Consider the following 24,184-nt stretch of genomic DNA (forward strand, 5'->3'; position numbering starts at 1 on the left):
GGGGCTCATGGAAAGTGGGAGACAAAAAACGTGAGGGAAGGACGGAGGAAGAGAAGGGAATAGAAGCCGTGTTGAAAGCAAGGAGGAGATGGAGTCCCAGGGAATTAGGGATGGAGGGGAAGAGGGTGGAAGGAGGGAGGGGGGTGAAGGGGGCAAAGTCTGGAAGCTAGCTGACAGGATTGGATATGCCCAGACAGAGAGCCAGGCCCAGGCCCAGACTTGAGAGCCTTATGTGAATCTCAGAAATGCCTCACCCATCTCTCTCCCTCATCCCCTTCTCTTAAAAAGAAAAAAAGAAAAGAAACCCTCACAATTCCTCCCTTCCCAGTTCGATACTCCTCAGCCATACTCACAGGCAGAGCTCCTCCCTTTCTTTTCTCCTCAAACAAGCAAACACAAAGTCATACTGGACTGCTGTAGTGCCCCTGAGCACATACGACAGAATCCAGGGTGTTGACCGAGCAAGTAAATAATAACATAAACCAGCTGTGGCTTCACTTCAACCACAATACTTTGGGTATATTACTGTACAACTGGCAGATCCCTTAACTCAGCTCTCTGATGCCTTAAAGGGTCAAACTAGATCTACTTTTACTTTCATTTGCAAGTTAAACAGTAACAATGAAGCTGGAAATGGACCAAAAATACAAAAAGTAAAAAGGAAAGGAGAATAAAAGGGAAAAAAAGAGAGCGTCTTCCTCTAAATTCTCCCATGTCTTAGCTCTCTTTCTCTATCTTTCCTCATCAGCAGTGCCTTGCCCCAGACATGGTCTGCATATTGTCTGAAAGGCTTTGCAAGCTGAAATTCTCTCATGATAGAAATACTGAGCAGGGAGTGCAGAAGGCGCATTAAAGAGAATGGGAAGAGGTAGGGCGGGGTGGTTGGAGTGAAGCACTGAGTTGTCTGTGTTTATTTTGGAAATGCGGGCCTGCACACTTGCAGCAGAGGAACTGACCCTAAACTTCACCATGGCAGATCCTCACAGAAAAAGCCAAACCCGAGCACTCGTTTAGGATGTCCCACACAGGTGATTTAAAAAAGGGTAGACCGTATATCCCCTCGGGGCGGGGGGCTAAGGGGCAGTTTAACCCACCCTGGGGACGCAGGAATGGTCTGCTCGAGGAGGAAGCAGTGAGGCCGTGAGGTGATTAGTGGTTACAGTTTAACTGGAGAAAAATGCACGGTGCGTGAGCCCCAGCCAGCCTGGGAGCAAAGCGGTATGCACTGGTCTTTTTCAGTTTTCAAACTAGCATGAGTCAAGTCACTGTATCCGCTCTGTCTATTCTTAATGCATGGGTCCAAGAATGTGACCCATACAGACACATCAGTCTGCAGCGCTCCGAAATATGTCTGTGTCATTCAGCAAGCACGTGGCAATGATTAAGAATAAAAGATTTGATTCGTCTGGAAGTGATTTACTATTATATTCAAGTTTATCTACATTCAGGTATTGAGATTTACATGGAAGTAGCCTCCAGGTCACAATGTTTAGCTTGAGGCTACAAGAGAGGACTTCACTAACAAGTGGATGATGCCAAAGTGGTTTTATCCACCCTTTATGTACAGTTAGTGGTAAGAAATTGAATGATTACATTGCCTTAGCGTTTTGGCAATAATTTGATTAATTAATGATAACAGGCAAATCATTCATTGTGATTTATCTTCAAATAGGCACAGCTCTTTTAAAAATGTATCCAAAAACTGACCATCCTCTCTTCTCCACCTAGCTTCAGTACAAAGACATTTCTTCTGGCACAACACTTGCATCTCCTCGATCACTGGTAACGAGCTTGAATGCACGACCCCGCCAAACGCGTTCGAGACGTGACATTTCCCTAATGCATGAAGCACGAGGCTGTTCATCTGATTAGCGTTAACTCTCTACAAATGCAAACCCCAGAAAGGACAGGCTCTGCCATGGGAAATCTCAAGTGCTGCAGCTCTTATCCCTGGGAAGATAAACGCAAGTGTGTATCAGGTGCCTTGTTTTCACTGCATGCTGCCTCATTCACTGACCACTGTAATCCTCCCTCCCCTGCTGCTGAGTTGCCTTTCAGCTCGCCTGTAATCCCTAGCAGCTACGGAGCCCCACTGTGATATTAATTCGAACACTCAACTTGGCTTTACCAAGCAGGTTTGTGCAACTTACATCCCACCCACTTACTGGTAGCAATCCTTGCCCTCCGCACAGTGTTTTTTTCCCCTCTTAAGTGGCAAACATATTGTTGTGGTTTTACATGAAACTGTGAAAAAAATCAACTTCCTTCTGCCACCTTTTAGACTTTAGATGAGGATTTCTTTGGCGGCAATGCAAAAAGCGCAATGCAACAATCAAATCGATGTGGTACATTTTTATTGGGCCTCGTTTAAGGTATTAAGCACAAGTGCACCCTGGGTTCCCACCATCTCTCTACCACAAACCTCGTGGTAACGCTGACGCAGGAGTACGCCTTTGAGTTCCACCTTTTCCACCATAAAACAGCTGCCGTTCCCTCACAGTTTGGACCAAAACTGAATGATGTCACGGTTGCGGTGCAATCTCGAGACACATGGAAAATTGAGGAGGGGGTGAATACCACACCCATGATCTGATTTTAGAGACTGGCACGGTGGACAGCCTTAATAGTACATATCCTCTGAGGAACCAACTACAGCAGCCAAAGGCTGTCAGACCTATAACTCTGGCTAGCACTCGGTGCAAGTTGTTGCTCCCAGCAGCAGTCCAGTTCCCTACATATGGCCAAGTATGAATTAAAGGAAGAAAAAGGAAATATACAGCAAGAAAATTACACACACACATCCTGTGAGCGTGAAATGCCGCCACAAAGACGCACAGCTGGAGCTCTGTGGACATCTGGCTTTATGGTGGAGATGAGAGACTTTTCTCTGCAGTGACTAAATGTTGTGGGAGAGAGTCGTCGCCTGAATAGCGATGGTGATAAATGCCTTTCCGTCTGACCACAGTCTTTCTCTTGGATGGATGTTATGGTTGACCTCCGGCTGAACTGATCATCAGCTGACTGGATAAACAATACAGCCAGCGGGCTGTGGATGTGAGGAGCACCTGTGCTCACAGTTCGGAGAAGGTTTATGGATTACATAGTGGGGGCCTCGGAGAGGGAGGGCGCAAAAGGAGTCAAAGTTCTCCCTGTGCAGAAAGCCTCCACGGCCTCTTTCGTTCCTTCCCCACATTCTTTGAGAGAGGTCCAGTGGGCCTGTGGCCAGACCTCCTCTCTCCACATGCTGCCTGTGTGACAGTTTTTCTCATGCACCAACACACTATATTGTTCACAGAACACCTCACAGTCACCTTGGAAATATACAGTCATCCAGCTCTTATCCCACCCCCTGAGTGTGCCTCGTTCTGCTTGTGGCCTAATGCGTTTTAATGATCAGGCCTTATTGCCCTCCAGCGTAGGCCTTGTTAGGTCTGCCTTGGCAGGGCAGAGCTCGGCTCTCTCTCCCCTGGCATCTTCTGGAACAATGGGAGCAGGGGAGGCAGCCAATGGGGAGAAGGTCCATCCCAGGCCCAGTCCCAGTGTGCACACAATTAGGCTTAGGAACAGTGGAATTGCTTAATTGGAGGAAAATAGCGCTTTATCTAGGTTTCTCTGCCAGGGCTCATCCTTGCCCCCCTGTGCTACATGCTTGGCCTCATCTAACTCAGAACTGGATGAAATAAAAATGACACAATGGCAGGTACATAAAAACACCTAAAGGAGGTCTTAAGGTCATAGTTATGGGCAAAATATTCTATTTAATCACAGCACATTTTATACCCAGTTGCAGCAAGATGAAAAGTTTAAGTGAGAAAAGAAGTTAAAGAAAAAAAGAAGTATTTTCTCATCTTCTTTATTTACCAATAACAAACATCACCGGTTTACGTGTCAGTCACAAGCATGGAGACGTTGAACTCTCTATCAGATGCGGTGGCAAACATCAGAGAGCTTCTATCAGGGAGGCTCTGTCTTGCACAACAGCTGGCTGAGCGGTGATGCACGCCTCTATATAGGGCGAGATTTGTGACACTGCTCTAAAAATGTCTCTCTCGGGGTCTGTGGAGAGGGATGCTGGATTAAGAACGGATACAGACGCGCGGAAAAGGTCGGTGACGCGGTTTGTGGGTGAATGGCACAAACCCCGGCGATGGCACGCTCGCCTCCACCGGCCTGTTGGCTGTGACAGTGCGGGGAGTCCTGGCTGCAGGATTTTCGGCGCACCGCTGGAGAGAGTCCCCGAAAATAGGTCACTGCCCTGTTTGAACTCGCGCAAATTTTCCTCACAAAGCAGGAGCGCACTCACACCAGCGTGGCCAAGCAAGACAAGTGGGCACAACACACAGAACTGACGTCTCAGATAGGGTTGCCTCTGGCTTACCTTGAAGCGAGAATGCCGTGGATGTGGTCGAGATATCTCCGGCTTGGTCCCGATCTCTCCTGTGCAAACTTCGCACGCAAAGTCCCGTGGCTCTAACGGCGTCGGTGTCAAGAAGACCCCTCGTCAGTTTGTTGCTTTTTCTACGTTAAAAACGAAATAAACAGCTGTCACGTCTTGGGAAAATAGAACTAGGTGTCTGGAGAGGCGGTCCGTTTGCAGACCATTGTCAGGATTATTTCTAAGCATTGAAAATCAAACATAAGCCTTAAAACGCACTGTGTGTGACAGCTGCTCGTTTAAATAAAGGCTTGTCTACGAGGATGACAGCCCTGTCTGTGGTCGTGGGGTGATATTTTGCATGTTATCCCGACACTGGAAACCCGTCAAAAAAAAGTGCAAACACCCAGAGATCCTTAGCCTGAACTGTTCCCGCTGAGGAAAAAACAACGAAGACCACTTGCTTGTGCTGTGCATCAAAAGCGCATAGGTGATTTCTTCCTAAATTCAAAGCGCATCGCTTAATGGCAACGCTGGTCAAGTACGGGGGTTCCTATGGGTGGTCTTGCTTCTCCAAAGAGGGGGCGGGGGTGAAGGGGTGGGAGGGCACCAAGTGGTGGTGGTGGATAGGATAGATAGGGCGGGTTGGCGACTGGATGTGGGGTAGAGGGAGAGGATCGTCTCTAGCTTCTTCGGTGCTTTTCCAGATGCAGAGGTAGGGCTGTTTTTTGGTTTCTTTTCGCGCAGTGATCCCAGTGTGTCTTCTGCCTGATTTTTTTTTCTCTCTCCTCCCTCTCCGCACTCGGGGAGACGCTGAGTGCTGATGGAAGTCTCCCCCACGACCGTCTGACGCGCACAGACAGCCGCCCGGAGCCCAGCCAGCCCGTCAGGACCAGCCCAGAGTCTGCCAGCTCAGCGCATGCTTACTGCTCCGCCCATCCACCATGGGCAGTCCCAGGCTCCTCTCCAAACTAACCCTCTCTCTCCGTGTCCTCACGGTCATCTCTCCGCCCCTGCTCCCCGCCAACAACAGGCCATCGCGCAGGGTGACACCCCTCTTGTTTACAGTTTAAAATGTTCTCTTCCTCTTCAGTTTTGTCTCTTTGCTCGTATTAGCCACTAACTCAGCCCCGACAGGCTGCTCTGAAAAGACGGAAAACGCCGTTACGTAATTTAAAAGTTCAGTCTCGAGAAGAGGAGGCGATCCTTCTGCGAGACAAACGCACATTTTCACCACATGAGCCAAAACATCCCGTGCTTGGCTCGTACTCTGCACTATCGTTAGAAATGTCAGTAATTATAAGGATGCATAATGGTGATTAGGCAAAGCTGGTTATAGCAAATGCAGTCTGTGAGGTAATTAACAGACAGACTATACTTTTTTTATGCGCAAAAACTTAGCTGTGAGCACCATTTTTACCTTAAAGTGTTTATTTTTTTAATTTCATATTTTGATAATCAATGAATGAGTAAACAGAACAGGACTTGCTGCACCCCCCCCCCCCCTTTTTCCCTTTTTGTTGTTGGTTGGATACTGTCGCCATAAGCTGTAAGAAACACATATCAAACATATTTTGAACCTTTATTTGTTTATTTATTTACAAACTTTTCAGTTGCTGCATCTACAGTAGAAATTCACTACCTTGCCTAGTTTGTCATACTTGGCTGAATACTCCTATAATTTAGTGCATTCTTCGGGAAAAAAAGAAAGAAGAAAAAGAAAACAAAAACAACCCTCCTCTTGTTTTTGTCATTTGGATTGAAATTACAGACCAATATTATGATTTGAGCCCATAAACAGTGTGAAAATGTCACCAACTGAGCAATTTCACCTTCTGGCTCCTGTGAGCAGTTCCCTGGGCCATTTCTCCTCTCTGAGGTTTCACATAACTCCATTTGTTTCTCACAGTAATGGTAAGACTACAATTACACGGTTGAATTTGGGAAACAAAATGTCAGCGTGTTAGATTTTAAAATCTAAATGTCAAAAAAAGAGAAGTGATTGCTTGTCTTGTATTTTGCCGCATCAGCACGTTACAGATAAAGTCAGTGGCACCACAGTGATAGTGTGTGTTTGGAGTGTAAATAAAGGGTAACCTGGAGTGATGTGGCCAATGCCGAGCTGTAAGTTACTGTAACATATTAGGATTAAAAGCCTTTTATTGTCACTATAAATGTATAAGTCAGATGCAAAGAAAAAAATGAATATCATACAATAATTTGTACAGTAAATGTAAAAACGTGGTACATAATAAATCTACTAAATAATCAGTGTAGATAAGAGGGATCTAAGAGGTAATGTGTCATTTCCAAGGTGCAAATATTTTGCTGTATATGTATCAGTCTGCACACCACTGTTTTCTGGTCTTATAGGCTTTTATATATGTTGCACGGTTCTAACTTTTAAAGGAATTCCCGTTTGTAAAATAACTAGCAGCACAACTCAAACAGAGGTCTCTGTCATAACCGATGCAACTTTTTTTCTATTATTTTTTCCTGATAGGTTTTTGTCCGGCCCGTCTTGTGCCATTTAAATGTGTCTGTGACGCTGAGTGAGGTGTGCAATATGGCAGTGGCTCTCCCTGGGTTTTCCTTCTACCACCACCAGAGGGCGTAAAGTTACCGGGTGGAAGGTGAAATAGCCTCCGGAGCCTTACATTTACTGCGAGAAAATAAAAATAAAAACAGTAATCTAACACTTCCATTAAAAATAAATAAAATGAATAATAAATAAATAAATAATGGGACTGAATGGAGTATTTGTACCATCAGTGCTGTAAAACAAAACTCCATCTAGCCTATCTTCATGTTATTGGAAAGTAATAAGTAAGCAGGGGCCTAAATAATAATGTCTGTGGAGTTTAAATCGTCTGCTACATCTGGAGGCATTAAGATGTGATTCGGGGTTCATGAACAAATGAATATTCCAGAGGATATAAAGAGGATTCTATAACAATGTAGGCTTTATGAATGAAAAGTAAAGAGGGTGTTTGCTTCTTGGAAGCATTTATAATTTGGTGGAACAGTGCTAAGACGCACTTGTCCAGAAGAGGGCTGCTTTAAAAATCACTGCTACGGTTTTCAGCACTGATGTCCCACAGATGTATTCTTCTATTCTCCTGTAAACGCCCGACAGCGTGCAGCCGCACCTGTGGGTAATTACTAAAAATGCGCCATCGTGAAAAGATATAAAGCTGCTGCTGCTGCTGCTGCTCACAATCCGGATCAAATTCATTGCTGCCATACTGTGACTTCACACCATGCATGCGCCATATAGCCTCTGTTTAACAGATTAGATTAGGTTACTGTAATTTAGCCTCCCGTGCTTCCACTGTGGGTCTGTCACACCCAAAATGGTGAACAACATTAACATTCAGTGTGTGTGTGTGTGTGTGTGTGTGTGTGTGTGTCCCTAAAAGCCCTCCCCGGTGCGCTGTTGCTGTGCAGCGTTGCCAGCTCGTCAGCTGATCCCTCTTGTTCCCTTATCGCAGCTGTTGGATTGTCCACCCTTGTAGTAGTCCCGCTCTTTATTTACTCATGAGCCCGAGCTGCCACGGTGCACTAACATTTGGGTTATTGCTCTCATAAAAATAAGAATTTAAAATGTTTTTTAAAAAAAGCCTATTTAGGTTAAAATCATTACCCCCCCCCCTTTATAAAGTATATTTAATCAGATTCAAGCCATGTGACGGGAAACTATTAATGATTCAGCTGAGCTCTGTGACGGCAGATCTGATCACAGATCAGCTGTAAATGCCCCCCCCCTCCCTAGTTTAAACATTTCAAGCTCCCTCCGCGGCTCTCCACATGTGTCGATGTATTTCTGCGCTAAATAGTCCTTTGTTTACACGCAGTCCTCTCTCTCCCCCCTCCCTCTCTCTCTCTGCGGAAGGAGGCTTTTGGTAGTGCAGTGTGTGACTCCTACCAGCTGTTTCCCGCCTTGAAAGCCATCCGATCAGCTGCGCACACACACACAGACACACACACGGTCATGCAGAGGGAGAAAGCAAAGGGGAGGGAGAAAGAGAGAGAGAGGTAGAGCGCCACACACAACGAGGGAACCCCATCAGCTGGAAGTCGAGTAACATTACAACTCTCAGCAGCCTCAAAGTACTACATTACACGGACGAGGCATTTATATCTTCTCTGTGGATTTAACCCGCATCGGATCACGGGGGATTTTTACCCACTAACGTCATCATTTTTCCCTCTTTATACCACGGAGACTGTTTGCTGCTTTTCTTTTTCTTTTTTTCCCCTTAAAAAACTGCTGGTGGTGGGGAGGGGGGGCACCAAACTGGCGAGAGGCGAGCATGGAGTATTTCATGGTACCAACTCAGAAGGTGCCCTCCTTGCAACATTTCAGGAAAACGGAGAAAGAAGTGATTGGTGGTCTTTGTAGGTGTGTATGCCACGCGCGTTTCACCCGACATGCTGTGTCTGTTATTATTTTTGTTATTATTATTATTATTATCACCGTCATCATCACTAATATCACCATCAAGTCATCTGCTGAGAGCACCGCGCACTTAGCGATGTCCGTTTTGGGCAACACGCTTGGTCTGATGTGTTATTGTGTACACGACCCTCTCACGCGGAGCTGCGGGCATTAATTAACATCAAACGGCGAGATCAAGGGGCGACCGAGCACGCGGGGGGCTCCCGCCGTGTTCACGGCGTCCTCTGCGTGCTTTTATTTTGCATCTTTGCCTGCGAAATCGATGCATTTTGTGGCTAACAAACATAAACCACGTGGTTCCGTGCACACCACGCTGCTACTCGCTCAGCGCATCCCCGACCTATTTGTGCTTGAATAATCCCTCACCCGTGGCCTATGTGTACTTAAATTTACATGAGAAAGGGAAAGTTGAGCGAGCGGACGTCGCGGTGCGTGCAGGGGTCTATTTTCGCCTCGCACATTCGTGAGGGTTGACGATTTCGCTCGCAGGGAGCCGAAGTTTATTGTGGGTAGTGCGGCCATGCTTGTGGCTTGTGCAAAAAAGTGATGGAGGTGGGGGGAGTGGATGAGAGAGGGGGTGAAAGGGTCTGGCGTTTGTTTCCTGTTTATGGCGCCCTGTTTTCATTCACTCCAAACGTTAAAAAGGCACTGCTGTTGTCTTATTCGCCCCTGTTTTAGGCGGCGGTGGTTTAAATGGCGTTTCTGCGCTTCCCGTTGACGCTATCGAGCCGCCTCCACTGCGTCGTTTCATCCCGCACCTCTGCCATGCTGCCTGCCGCATTGTTGTAATGGCGGAGGACACGAAAGTCTGCTCGGAACGCGGAGGTGGTGTCGGGCACTGTGAGGACGGAGGGAGTGTGTTTGGGGGACGTTAAAATACGTTTCCCGTTGGGTTTGTTCGGTAAAAGGAGAAATTTGGCTTTTCGCGGGGAGGCAGGAAAATTAAAAGTGGCGTTATTAATAAGGGGGTGTGTGTATGTCGCGGAAGGCCCGTCGATACGTCCGCAGCCCTGTTTGAAGAAGGAGGCGGAGGGATCTGCGACTGTTGCTCCTGCTGCTGGTAGTGACAGGGGCAGTCTGGGAAATGTAGTCCGCTTTTCTGCGGGGAATTGGTGCACCGCAAGGAAAGCCGGAACTTTACCCAGAAAAACTTTAAATGCTTTTAAAATTTAAAATAAAGCGAAAATTGGCACATTTTTTCTTTAAACTTTGACTCCGTGAGCACACTGTAAAGTCCTTATGACTCAAATATAACTTAATAAAAACCAGAATGACTAAAATTTGTAACAGTTCTTGTTGTAAAGTCACATTTATTCAGCAATAAAATACACCGTTAGTAATTAATTAGCTTTTTTATCCCTGTATCTGTAAAATATAACAGTTTTTTAAAAATGATGATCACGGTTATAGTTTTATTGTTACATTTTATCTGCACAACAGTTTTAAAACTCAGATGTCCAGGTTGTTATATTTGAGACCTTTTGGTATTCTTGCTTGAAAAGCAACTTGTGATTATTAATGTATTTGTAGAACTCGTAGAATTTGAAGACAAAGTTAGAGAGACAAGGTTGAGATGATTTGGACATGTGCAGAGGAAGAATAGTGGATAGGTTGGAGATGAAAGATGGACCTGCCAGGTGGGCAGATTGCATGCAGAGGGTTGGAGTGACAAGAGAGGTTGCTAAGGATTGGATGTGATGGAGGCAATCGGAAAATGATGTTGAAGATATTTGTGGAACCATATTTCAATTTGATCAGTTTCAATCAGCCTGTTGGTTGAGCTTTGTTTAGTTTCTTAGGGTAATGATTTAAGCCTAAACTCACTCTAATTCAGGCTCTAAAGTGGCCTGTGTTTGTGAAGTTCAGGCTCAGTTGGTTATGTTTTGGCAGTGGATCTGTTTGTTGGATGTGCTGCTGCAGTGCTACACATGTGTCTGTGCGTGTCTGTGTATACACACATAGACACGGCTTTTCTAATCTGTGTCTGCACAATTGTTCCCAATGTTTGCACTAAGGCAGCTGAGTCAGTACAGATAAGAGCTTGGTTTCAGAGAGGGTCCCATAGATACTGAGCTTGATACTGAGGATGTTAGAGGAAATTCACTTAGAATTCCCCCTCAAACTCAGTTTAACCATATGGAATGCACTGATTCACAGTTTAAATATTGGAATGTTCATAAACTATATGCTGTTCTTTTTAAAAAACAATAGGCCTGCAACATTAAAATATCTTCTAACGCGTGCTAAAAATGCAAATACACAGAACTTGTGATCTTTCATAGGTTTGTAAAAAATTTCAGTTATTAGTAATAATACGTGTAGTTGCTAGTGGGCTGAAAGGACAAAGCCGCTGTAAATACCTGTGTAATCACAGGAACGGGCCAGTCATTTCTGCTCTTTGGTGGTGATATAAATACACACTTTAAAGAGTCAGCTCACATAAAAAACACAACAAAAGAAAAAACAGTTGATGTCAAGGGGAACAAATTCTGTCAGGTTTTTGCTTTTCCTCCTGTGTCCAGATCATTTCTTATGTAATGCAGTTCTGGTATATGTAAACTTAACTCAGCTGCAGGTTTACTGCATTGGTGAAGAGTGGAGCAAACTGTGCCTTGGCATAAGCTGTTTTTATTGGAACTATTTCTTGGGTATAACGTAGTTCCAACAAAAACCATCAGGAGAGGCTTGCCTGTGCTTGCAATTAGTTTACTAACTTGACCACTAATAATTTCCCCATACTAATCCTTGAGATGTTTTTGAAGTAATTCTGAGAAATGAAGGAAAGTGCTAACGGAAGTACGGGAAGAAAGAGCAAATTGAGGAAATCTGGGCTGACCAAAAAAAAAGATTTGATTAGCATTCGCAGCAACAAGTTTACTTGTGGCCATTGAGTGTGCCATCAGCACCATATTAGTAAATGTTTTTTGTTTTAACACCGATTGGTTTATTTTTAGGTGTTCTTAAACTGTTCATTTTCCCTAATAGCTTTCCTGCCTCTCCCTTCTTCCCCTAGCCTGGCCAACATTCCTCTGACCCCAGAAACAGCCCGGGACCAAGAGAGGCGAATCCGCAGAGAGATCGCCAACAGCAACGAGCGTCGGCGTATGCAGAGCATCAATGCTGGATTCCAGTCACTTAAAACACTCATCCCACACAGCGATGGAGAGAAACTCAGCAAGGTGGGTCATAAACAGTGATTTAAATTAGATGATGAGTTAGCTGGAGCTGGAAGGGTCTGAACTTGCTTTCATAACCAAACTGTAATGTTGTTCTTCAGGCTGCCATCCTGCAACAGACGGCAGAGTACATTTTTACTTTGGAGCAGGAGAAGACACGTTTATTGCAGCAGAACAGTCAGCTCAAACGAATCATACAGGTAAATCAGTGCGCTGCTCAAACAGACTGTTTGCAAAGGAGTTAGCGATCTTTTCACTATCATCAATCTTAGCATTCATCTAAAGCACATCTCACATTTCTGTTTGCGCTCTCTAGGAGTTAAGTGGTTCCTCCCCCAAGAGGAGGCGTGCAGAGGAGAAAGATGAAGGGATTGGCTCACCAGACATCCTGGAGGAGGAGAAGACCGAGGACTTACGAAGGGAGATGATCGAGTTGAGACAGCAGCTGGAGAAAGAACGTTCAGCCAGAATGAATCTGGAAGAACAGGTGACGACGGCGACAACGCAGTTTCAGGAGTCTGAAATTCCACTGACTGCTGTGGTTTTAACTTTGCAGAAATATTATCCTATTTTTTGCGTATTAGATGCGTTCCCTGGATGCCCAGTTGTACCCAGAGAAGCTGAAGGCAATCACCCAGCAGTTCCAGGAGCAGCAGGCCCAAACGCAGAGCCTCGTCCGTCTGCAGCAGCACAAACAGCTGGAGAGGGACCTCACTCCAGCCCACAGCCCACAGGTTGAAACATCTGCATATCACTGACTGATATACTTTAAAGATGTATGCTTTTTACTGGTATAGAAAAATCCGCTCGTTTCAGTGTTTCAAACAACCTAATGAATTTAAACCATTTTTGACACAGATGGTTAGCAAATCAAATCAAGAGTAAAAATCTGACCTTTTTAGCTTTGAGCTAAATGTTAGGTTAAAAAGATTAGACCTCTTTTGTCTTCATTGTTCAGCTCAGCATTTCCTTTTTCCCTTCTGTATCTTTGTTCATCCTTTTAACATATACAGAGGCCATGTGCAGTAAGCTCTTGAATTTGACACACAAAAAGTGTTTATTTTTGGCTCATTAGCCTAAACTCATCAGCTGGCAGGCACCAGATTCCCCCCCTTCCCCCTCCCTAGCGTGTAAATTTTTTATGGACTTTGAGTCAATTATGTCAAAGTGTGTTGCATTTTCTAAAAATACACACACACATACACAGCTAGACTAATCCCAGAGTGTACCATAGATTTCACAGAGACGTGGACGTGGACATGACAGTCCTGTCCATGTCCACAGTTAGAGCTGTCAGCAGCTCAGACAGATTTACAGTGTGTTAAATGAGCCGCTCACACGTCTTTCTGCCGGTGCCGTCTCCAGCCCTGATAGCTGCAGCGTCCTGTTACTGCAGGCTTACCCTAACTGAACATGATGCCAAATCAATCATCGCCTGATGTCTGCCCTATCCGCTCCTTGTGGCAGCTGGGCTTTTGCAGTAAAAGATGATTGACGCCCTTTACATTAGTCATATGACACTTTGTGACTCCATAAGCAGAGCTGTGTAATGTAACCTCAAGTCAATATCAGTATGAATTTGCAGAATTACAGTAACACTGAATTACCCGAGGGGAAAAAAGCTAATTCAGGTGTGATTTACTGTATTGTTACCATCATGACTACTGAACAGTCTAGGACTGCATTGCTTGACTCACTTTAATATTGCATTTTAACTTGTTATCATGTTAACATCTCAAAAAAATAGTGATAGGGTCATGTTTAGCACTATGCAGCATCTTCTCTTTTTTTAACAGTCCATAAACATCTGGGAACTGAGGAGATCAGGGGCTAGACCTTTGGGAGAAGAATGCTGTCCCATTTTATATAAGATTCTAGCTGCTCAATAGTCCTATCTCTTCTTTGTCATAGTTTTCATTTCATAATGTCAATTGAGTTCAATTTAGGGTTTTTATATAAAGCACTAAATCACAAGAGTCCCCACAAGTCACTTTATACTGTAGGGTAAAGACCCTATAGTATTCGAAAGAAACAATCAAACATCCCTCTATGAGCAAGAATAGACATGGGAATTGTACAGCCCCCGGGCCACATCTGCCGGCCCTTTCGTTGTTCCAAACTGGCCACATAAGGTCAATAGGAAATTAGGATTCAAATGTAATTAAGTATACATCATGCATTTTTGTCCTATTTCAGTCACCAAACACTCTTTGATAAACTACATCAGAGAATGGCTTTTTATGCAAAGCCTTCCCTGAAAAAGATATTGTCTGGATGCGAGCGTATGTTGCTCTAAAACAGGGGTGGGCAGGATCCACATGAGAAACTGGGTCTGTTGTAGGGGGCGGCTCCAAGAAGTTGAACTCAATTCTTCTCAGTATTAATTTTATGTTTTTATAAACTGCTGCAGGCAAGCATAGATGTTAGGCGATTGAAATGTGAACTATGCGCCAACTTCATCACTACTTGATCAACAAAAACAAGGTGTAAACAATCTGTGCATTACTTTTGCAAAACACTTGTCTCCTTATGTGTGGAAAGTTCTCATCTGCAAGAGAAGAATACAAATCCAGCAGTGATACTGAGTTGAAGTGCTCTGCCAGTAGTGAATTAGACTGCAGGTCAATGAGTTCAAGCTCAACATCACTGGATCCATTATTCAAACTGCAAGTGAAGGGAGCTGAAATCATGCGCATTTCACTCTCAAGTGTTTTGAAGTCTTCAAATCACCTTGAAAACTCATTATGCAGGGCTCCTAACGTGGATAAGTACCAGCTGAGGCGATCAGCTGATGGTATGGCTTCTTTCACTGTTGACATGTAAGTGAGAATGGTGTTCCCAAATCGGCTTGAAAGAAACGGCAACTTTCTTATGAAACCTTTTTATGAAGCTTTACATTTCATGTGCAAATTGGCCCTGTCTTGCAGTTTGGTATTTAGTTCATTCATTAGTGCAGTCATATAAATAACAAATGTAAGACTGTATTCCATTCTCCTGGAGAGCGCTCTGAATTATCCTTGCCTTTCTTCACATAAAACTCTTGAATTTTTACTCTCAAGTGCAACACTCTTACCCAAGCTGAGCCACCTGACAGCTGTGTGGTAGCCTATGTCACCATTTTCAATCTCGCGTTCCTCCAAAAGCCTAACAAACAGTGCTCTTTCCCACATCAAGTGAACTATTTTAACAATAATATGGTTCATTTTTAGCACCTACTTACACAACACTTCCTGGTGTATAATATAATGCAGAGATACCTATTTCAGCTCTGGGATCATTTCAGTCCCTTTATCTTGTTAAAAATGAAAAAATTTCAAAGTTTTTCTAAGTTTTAATTGAGCTTTGGCCGAAAGAAGACTGCAACCTTTCAGTATTCTATTCACATGTGCCTCTTTTTTTGAGTGAATGAGCTTCAACATGCATTTCTGGTTGACATGATAAACTGTTCACAGACAGTGATTTCTGGAAGTGTTTCTGACCTCATGTATTTATTTCTTGACAGAATCACATCTGTTTTTAATGCACTGCTGCATTAAAGGAGCCTGAATATTACAAGTGTTCAGTATTGATTTTTGGGCTTGTCTTCTTTGCGCACAGAGATTTCTCCAGAATCTCAGAATCTTTTGATCATATTTTGTACTGTAGATGATGAAATATTCAAAGTCTTTGCAGTTTAACATTGACGAACATTATCTGGATGATTTTGCAGTTTTCTGCAGATTGGTGAACCTCTGCAAATACTCTGACCCTCTAACATGCTCTTTACTATACTCAGTCATACTACTGACCTGCTGCAAATTAACCTAATTATTTTAAAATGTTCCTCCAAGTTTTCTTTTTTTATAGTACCACTTACTTTTAGTATTGCTCCTGTCCCAACTTTTTTGAGGTAGTTTTTGCCATGAAAATCAAAATGACCTTAATTGTCTCAGTTTAAACAAGTTATATGATATATTCTCTTCTCTTTTGCACTTTACACAGTATCCTAACTTATTTAGAGTTGGGGTTGTATTTTTGTATTACTGCTAACATTATTTACAAGTTTAATATATGTTAATAGTAAACTGTGCAGGTTAAAAATGTGCCTTCAGTGCACTGAGGTTGCAGAAGTGATGACGTGAGAATAATAAACGGTGATTACACCTTTCTACCAGGTGTTGGCCCCTGCTACTCCCCCAGCACCTACACACCACGCTACAGTCATTGTTCCTGCACCTGTCCAGACTCCTCAGTCCCACCATGTTACTGTGGTAACCATGGGCCCAGCATCAGTTATCAACACAGTTTCCACATCTCGACAGAACCTGGATACCATCGTTCAGGTGTGGCACAAAATCCTGCCTCATATCTCACCACTAGAGGGGGGTGTTGTCACTGACATCTGTTGCCTCTGTGTTTCCCTCAGGCAATCCAGCACATCGAGGGCACCCAGGGGAAGGGTGGCGCCGGGGAGGAAGAGCAGAGGAGGGCGGTCATCGTCACTTCAGGACGTGTCCTCTCTGACGCGGCAGGCTCAGACACAGCCTCAAACAGCGATGGGCCGGATGACTGTTCACTGCCTTGAGTTCATCCCTGACATCTTACGTACCATACACTCACATGCACGCACACACCTACACACAAGCCCCAAGCAGAGCAGGGCTACGGGAGCCTACAAACTCACAGCGCTCTTGTTCAGTGGAAAAGTCTGCTAGTTAGATTGAAGCACTTGTTGTTTTGTTTTCTTTATCAATACACGTCATGTTGTACCGTGATAGGCAGCCCTTATGGTTTACACTTAGACACTCATACACACAGTCTCTTCTGTTTTTTTTTTTTCTTTCCGCTGCTTATGTCTAGCGCCGATCCTTCATTCACTCACTTACACAAGCTTTCTTCGTTAAACTATAGAAAGACAAATAGAGCGACTACTTCACTGACTATAAATGCTCTGTTTTACTGGATACTAGAACTTTCGAATGTCAACTAAACATTTCCATTAACTACCAGGACTGTTATCTCTCTGTGCGGCCCTGAAGCCGAAAAAGGAGACAAAGTCAATGAAGAGCCCATTGGTGTGGCGTCACCACCCCCACACCAGAGCAATTTTTTTTTCCCCCTAAGCTGAACATCCTTTAAACCTCCCTCGGTTCCCGATCCAACTGAGCTGTATGGAGAGACACTGTGAGCTAAAAAAAAGACTGTCCTAAAGTTCCACCTTTTAGGCTTTGTGTTGAGAGAATGTGTTATTTTACTTTTGTGAAGTCTACCTTTTCATGCTGTGTTTCTCTTAAAATTCCTCTAACAACAGGTTGATGAGAATTTCAAAGCTGTTTTTCATGGCTGACTGGTGCTCACAGGAAATGAAGCAAAGCTCGAAAAGAGAGTGCACTTATTGGTTCAAAACGCTATTTTATTTTTCTTCTCATGTTGTTTGTTTGTTGCCATTTTTGCTGGGCTGGGATCCCAGTAAACCCACATATCTTGACCCACATGGCTTATTCTGTTTACTCGTGGCCTGACCAAAACAAAGTTTTTAAATTTCTTTTTTTAAATTTTGCATTTCCTGACATCTTCCCTTTCTGAGTTTAAAAACACATGGCTTTTAAAATAAGCTATTCTTTGGGCCCCTGTTGAGTAACTGTCACATATGTGTCTCTTTTAGTGTTTTGAATCAGCGAGGCTTAGCGGTGCTCCGGACTCTGGCAGTCTGCAGCAGACCCGCTTTTGCCTTGAAATTCTTGCACGTGCAAATATAACTTGAATACAATCACTTGTTTGCTCGATCTTAAGAGCTTGTTCTATTTAGCCCCTTCCAGTGTAGTTTGCTTGTTTGTTTGTTTTGGGATATGTATCAAAGCAGAATATGCTTAAAATATGAGGAAAATGCTCAGGCTATATGCATTTCCTTATATTGAATATTTGTCCTTTAGTGCATTTTCTGTAAAATGTAACATGTTTTTTGTTTTTTTTGTTTTACATATTTCTGCTTACATTTTTATGTGTTCTGTTGCCGGGAACTCTTGGTTGACGGACAGATTGACGAAGACATGTAGCGGAGAGAGGCAGCAGCATGCCTTACTAATAGCAGGTGCAGGGAGGCACTGTGAAGCCAGCCTTAACACAGCCCTGGGGTTGAGGAAAGTTTTATTTTTTTTATTATTATTATTATTTTTTCTCTTACTTGCGTCATTTGGTAGCCGCTGGATCCCCTTTTTGTTTCGAGCTATCAGATCAATCCAGCTGGGGTGTGTTGGAATACTGTATATTCCCAGTTTTTATTTTACTATGCTTTTTTAAAACAGGTTGCATTCATATGGTCCTGAAAGAGTATTCAAAATGCGATTTCTGGTTACTAGTAGATTTTATTATATTTTAGCCCCTTAAAGCCAGTTGATTGGCAAAAAAAAAAAAAAAAAAATATATACACACAAATATATATATATATCTACATATAGCTACAAAGAGGCGTCAACATTCCATAAATTTCCTTTAACAGTTCATTTTTCAAAAGATTAGTTGCATCTTTGACGCATCCCTCCTCACCCCTTGCATCAGTGCATAGATGGAGCTTCGAACCGCTGCACAGATAAATCGCGGAATTGCCCTTTAAAGAAAAACTATTGATGTCAGCTGCACTGCGATAAGCAGAATTAAATGATGGGTTGTTTCTGAGTGCTTCTCTTGATAGGAAAGGGGATTCCTGGATATGGAAAAAGTTTGCATGCTCTTCTGTTTGTGGAGCTCGCTTTATTATTTTTTGCCCTCTGTTTGCATTTGATCACTTTTCGCTAAATCCCAGACATGGTTTATTCCCATCTACGTTTTACGTTCTGGTTCGAGTGTTAGGAAGCATACGTGGACATATCAGGTGGTCGGATAAGTGGGGTGGGCTTTGAGGGGATTCCACTAAATAGGGTCAAGATTACAAAGCACTTACTGTACTATATAGGAGTTTGCTTCTTTCTTGTTTTTTTTTTTATATGAAGGAGCATCTCCTCATTTGAAGCTCTTGAAGTTGAGTAAAAACCGCACAGCTGTGTATCCCCCCTTTCCCTCCATGTCCAGTCCTCCTGCATCTTGTCCTGTCACATTCTTTTGCAGTTTTTATGCTGTCTTCGTTTATCTGTTTATATGTCTGATCTCCTCATTTTTCCGCTTGTTCTCCTTCCTCTACCCGTTTTTTTTTTTGTTTGTTTTTGTTTTTTTTTTTGTTAGACCCATCAATGGATATGGTCATCAAGAAGCTATTTTTTTTTTTTTTTTTTTTTTTTAAAGAGAAAAGTTTTGGGGATAAAGAGGCTCGTGCCTTTGTAAAGACAGAATAATAAAGTTTGTACTTTGTTTTGTAAACACTGGGCTTTCTGTGTGTCTTTTCTGTTTCTCTGGTAACAGTTATTCTAACACAAATAGTGACATAACCAGCTGAATTTGATTCATTTCCAGTTCTGTTTGGCTGTTACTCAAGCAGTCGAGTTGATGCACAAGTGTCTGTTCCTGATTGGTGGATGGGCTTTTCAAGCCTCCCTCCCTCCCCTGCTCAGTTGCTCATGGCTAAATTAAGACTGACTACCTTCTCTGTAACAGTTAAAATTTACACCAGGGACGGTAGACTGCATCTCCCGTCGTCATCCTGTCTCTCGCCGATTCATTTCGAGCCTCTTGTTCACACGCTCGCACATTCTTTTAGAGATACTGCTGGTTTTGGTGTCTGGGGTCAGCTGTTCGTGTCATATCACGATGTTCTCAGTCATTTAGTTAATAACCAAAATCAGGAACGTCTACAATGTGGTATTTATTTCAAATGTCATTGATATGTCAAGAGCACGGGTACACCCTAGATCAGCGGTCCCCAACCCCCGGGCCTCGGACCGGTACCGGTCCGTGAGTCGTTTGGTACCGGGCCGCGAGAGTTGAGGCTCAGGTGTGAAATGTATGTTTTTCAGGGTTTTTATCGGTTTTCAGCGTTATTTTGTTATCGTTTTTATCGTTAACTCTGTTTTCCTGGGTCTTTTCATGTGTGTTATGAATAAATCTTGTTTTTTTTCGGTACCGGTACTAGTTTTATTTTGTTGTATTTATCCGCGACACCTTAAAGGCCGGTCCGTGAAAATATTGTCGGGCATAAACCGGTCCGTGGCGCAAAAAAGGTTGGGGACCGCTGCCCTAGATCAGGGGTGTCAAACATAAGGCCTGGGGGCCAGAATCAGTTCGGCAAAGTCTCCAATTCAGCCCCTCCTGCTTTGGAAAATGTGACGGGCATAAATTTTGCTGTTTTCTGTGGTCCCCTGCTCACCCACTGAGCCTAACTGACACCCATATGAAGAAATAGAAGACTTGGATTCGGTGACTCTTTCTCACTTATGGTTTAGATATGAAAGTTGATGTATAATTTCTCATATTATAAAGTCTGTAAATGTCTTCATACTCTCCTCCTGTGCCTCAGGTCACCTGCTAGACTTCCTCAGACTCCTCTGATGGCATCATCATCCTCCCAGATTGCTTTGACAAGCTGGTTTTGGCCAAGCCAAAAGTAAAACAGGAGGAAGAGGAGGGTTTCCAGCACGAACTTGTGCAGGGATGCCCTCTGAGAGAGAGGCAAGGGTTGACAGAGGTGGTTCACCAGCAAACACTGGGCCTCCACCCATCACTCAAATCAACACCACCATGGACCAGGTGCTGTGTGCCTCAAAATCTGTGGATGATGTGATGTTGTTCTCCCTGGGAATCAGGGGTCCTATTTTCTGGACCCCATCTTCTCTCACCAGCCTATTTTACTCACCAAAAAGTCCAAAGGGACAGGCTTTACAAATGAGCTTAGGTAATAAATGCTTTGGTGTGAGAAATTAGTGCAATCTGTTACAGAGCAAATACAGGGTCAGTATCACCGATTCTAAGTACCAGTACTTTTAATTAATACAGACACTTTATGTAAGGGAGAGCGACATGCTCAATCTGCATACTTTTTAATCACAACTAAAGATGTAGTTTTTATGATTGTGAATTAGTTAACACAACAAAACACACCTTCCACAGTTTTTCTAATGGAGTATAAAACTGAAAATTAAAACTGTTTAAGGGCTGAAAATGTTCTGAAAAGCCAGCACAGATGTACCATGGTGTTATAAAGCTATGTGGATACTTTAGGGGGTTACGGGGTCAAAGCCCAGTAAAAAGAACAAGAAACACATATGATTTCTTGCATACTGTTATTTCAGACATCGAGATGTGGAATGTGCACAAAACTGTCCAAACAGATCACTTTTCAGATGCAGGTAGGGTTTTCTTTACTGCTTTTCAGGTGACACCTGCATGGCAGTTCGAGGGTTTCCGAGACGAGTTGTGTTTTTTGTGGTTTTAAAGCAGTTAGAATGGATAACATCCACACCACCTATCATTATCCTTGCCAACCTGCATTTCTACTCATTCTGATTTAACCGTCAACTGCAAGCTAGAAAATGTCTTCAAACTTACTTAAATGACATATTTAGGGTGAGAAGGAATAAAAGAAGAAGGAATAAAGAAGGAGTGGAGAGGATGGGTAGTGGAGGGAGAGGTAAAAATTAAAGAGTTGGACAAAAGATGAAGGAGGAGGAGGAGGAGGCTACACTTGTCCAAGCTTAACTGAAAAAGCATCCAAGTCTTTCTTTTAGGAAAAACTTGAAATGCTTTTTGTCTCTTCAGAGTTCCTGCAGAATTTATCCCATGCTTTAAGGTTTTTCATGACAGCGATCATATCTGAATTCTGATCAAGTATCTTACACCTTCTTCTTCTAAAGTTCTTCATATTTCTCCTTCTGTAATTTCTTTGTCGTTATTCACGTTTTTGTTCATTTCTTCTTTGTCACAAACGGCTTGTTACTCGTGATTTGATTCGTCTGCATTCCTTGAGGCATACACTACATGTCTTTGTTTCCATCTGTCGTTGCTTCTCCTCCTGCGTTTCAGTGTTTTCTCTTCTGTACTCTGTTATATACTCCTTGCAAATGCACATTTTTGCTCACCGTTTCTTGGATACTACACTACATCACTTTGCATATTTTCTCCAAGTTTTACTTCTTTTCCTCAATTTCAATATTTCAAAATATAAAATACTTGCAATCCCCCATATTTTGTCTCAAAGTCTTGGAGAATATGCTACAACCCTAAAGTCAAAGTCCTGTGCTATTGCTTGTGTGCATAGTGGTTTGAAATTTTTTCAGCCTTTCAATTGCAAAGCAATCAAGAAAACAAAACAAGAGCACATGCAGTAGTTTTACTCACAAGCTCTTGAGTAGCCAGTGGGAAAGCTGGGCAATGTGCTAGTGATGGAAAAATGAAGGAGTGCTGCAGCAGCCGGCAGCAATCAAAAACCCTCTTGAGAGATATCAAGAGACATCTGCAGACATCTGGGTTCCTCTATGCTCCATCAAAAACTCCAAGGACAGCCCTCTGGTCAATAACTTTAGCCAGCACACACAAATATCTCTCAGTCCACTCACATTATGAAGCCAATTAAAAAACACTAGAACCACCAAAGTGGGTCATTTTGGCCCTTTTGCATTTTAAAAATCACGTAACTCTGTTAAAATAAAAAAACATTGTCTTTTCCTAAAAATTGGATCACAGTATTCATCAAATAGTGAATTTTGGGGTGTGTGGGGTTGAAAAGAAAAAACTAAAATTATTACCACCATACCTAGAACTGTCGAGGGTGTAATGTTGATGTCATAGAAATCAATGAAAAAGACTGATATGCTGGGTTGCCTTTGGTACTTTAACATAAGCCAAACCTAGCTACGTGTGATTGATAAAAAATACACAGATCAACGATCAATGGTCATGACAATTTGCATATTAATAATCAAGAAACTGACCTCACAGCCCATTGTTCATCAGTGCTGCTGGTTTCAGTCACTGTGCAAATGTACTCTTTATAAGGTTGGGGAAACCTGCAGTCAGCTGAGACTGAAGAAGTCACCTGGATGAGTGATGAAACATTTCTCCACTGAAAACGCTACGTCCAGATTAACAGAATCAACTTTTTGGGAAACCATAGCCCCCAACCACTCCCTAGCACCAGTGAACTATCTGAGGATTAATGCTGTTTTCCGCTCTAAAATGAACATGCTGTAATGTTTGGACATGCTTCCCGAGTCATTTGGGAAGGGCATGCTTGGGTAAGAAACTTCTGCCATATTTGGGGATTAATTTACAGTGGAGATGTTGATTCCTGAGGAATTGTGAGATTATGTTCGCCACACTACATCTGCCTGAGTGTGATAAAGCAGTAATCCGCCCAGCCTTTAGCTGTGCTAGGGATTCAAGTCTGACTCAGGGGTCCTCATGCTTCCGACATACCCTCTCTGCAGCTCTCTCATCCCCCCACCCCACACTCACACTCACACTCTCTTTTGGTGATTACTTTAACCAATACGGCAGCCAAGTAAGTCTTCCTTACCAGAGTAAGAGTCTGATAGTTCCCTTCAGTGCTTTAAGTGCAGCACATTTAAGCCTACTAAATCTAGAAATTCATGGAGATGAGGTAGTAAAGCTGTTACAGTCATTTTGTCATTATTTTCTTTTGTTTTAAATTTGAAAATGCTTTAGTTAAATAAGAGGAAGACAGTCTCTTTAGACACAGCTGTACTATTCATTCAAACTGCAGCAAATACTCCAGCTCTTGGCTGACACAGTTTTGTTATTTGGTTTAGACAAGCAAACTGCAGTTCCTTAATTAGTGAACTTCCTGGCAGAGGTGCTAGTCTCGTAATTATGGTGTTTTGGTCAGATCATAGCAGAGCAGCACTAATATTTTCCCTGTTTGCAGCTTTTGTGCTGAGCAATGCTAACTAACTAACAGATAAGAGATTCCTGCTGCTCTATTCATCAAGTACTCACCAAAAAAAGGAATGCATAGGTCCCAGTTTGAGCTACTTCATTAACCGGTTAAGTCAGTGCATTTGGCCACTATAAGAATGAATTAAAAAAGAAGAATTATATCACTTTATATCTGTGAAAATCTTATTCTCATAAAAAAAATGTGGCTATTTCAAGTCTCTGGCATTAATTATGTGATATATATTGTTAGTGAGGAGTTGAGTGAATTTGCTATGGAGGATAGAGCCAACTCTTGTGCACTTATGACGACGCCTGAGCTGCAGCCTCCTGCAAAAAAAAAAAAAAGAAGAAAGAGTCAGCTGCTTGCACATGTAG

At 43.0% G+C, this 24,184-nt stretch overlaps 2 protein-coding genes across 5 annotated transcripts in view; one reads left to right on the forward strand and one right to left on the reverse strand.

The window, feature by feature from the left end:
• glis2b (GLIS family zinc finger 2b) overlaps positions 1-4,499 on the reverse strand; it is a 28,864-nt gene extending 24,365 nt beyond the window's left edge. For both annotated transcript variants that reach the window (XM_039611657.1, XM_031741257.2), the window contains exon 1: positions 4,379-4,499. The gene's annotated coding sequence lies outside the window, so the exon portion shown is untranslated. The remainder of the gene's footprint in view (positions 1-4,378) is intronic.
• Positions 4,500-5,286: 787 nt separating this feature from the next.
• Positions 5,287-19,342, forward strand: tfap4 (transcription factor AP-4 (activating enhancer binding protein 4)). Of its 3 annotated transcripts, none has more exons than XM_039611658.1 (7): positions 5,287-5,421; positions 11,848-12,013; positions 12,112-12,210; positions 12,327-12,497; positions 12,595-12,744; positions 16,165-16,332; positions 16,416-19,342. In XM_039611658.1, the coding sequence occupies exons 2-7, from the start codon at positions 11,939-11,941 to the stop codon at positions 16,572-16,574; spliced, it is 822 nt and encodes a 273-aa protein (XP_039467592.1). In that variant the 5' UTR covers positions 5,287-5,421; positions 11,848-11,938; the 3' UTR covers positions 16,575-19,342. The 3 variants fall into 3 exon arrangements, with proteins under 3 accessions (XP_039467592.1, XP_031597135.1, XP_039467593.1); XM_031741275.2 differs by lacking the exon at positions 5,287-5,421 and adding an exon at positions 8,322-8,777; XM_039611659.1 differs by lacking the exon at positions 5,287-5,421 and adding an exon at positions 9,234-9,339.
• The last annotated feature ends 4,842 nt before the right edge of the window (positions 19,343-24,184 follow it).

This window comes from Oreochromis aureus, linkage group 4 (genome assembly GCF_013358895.1).
Source record: "Oreochromis aureus strain Israel breed Guangdong linkage group 4, ZZ_aureus, whole genome shotgun sequence".
Lineage (NCBI taxonomy): Eukaryota > Metazoa > Chordata > Actinopteri > Cichliformes > Cichlidae > Oreochromis > Oreochromis aureus.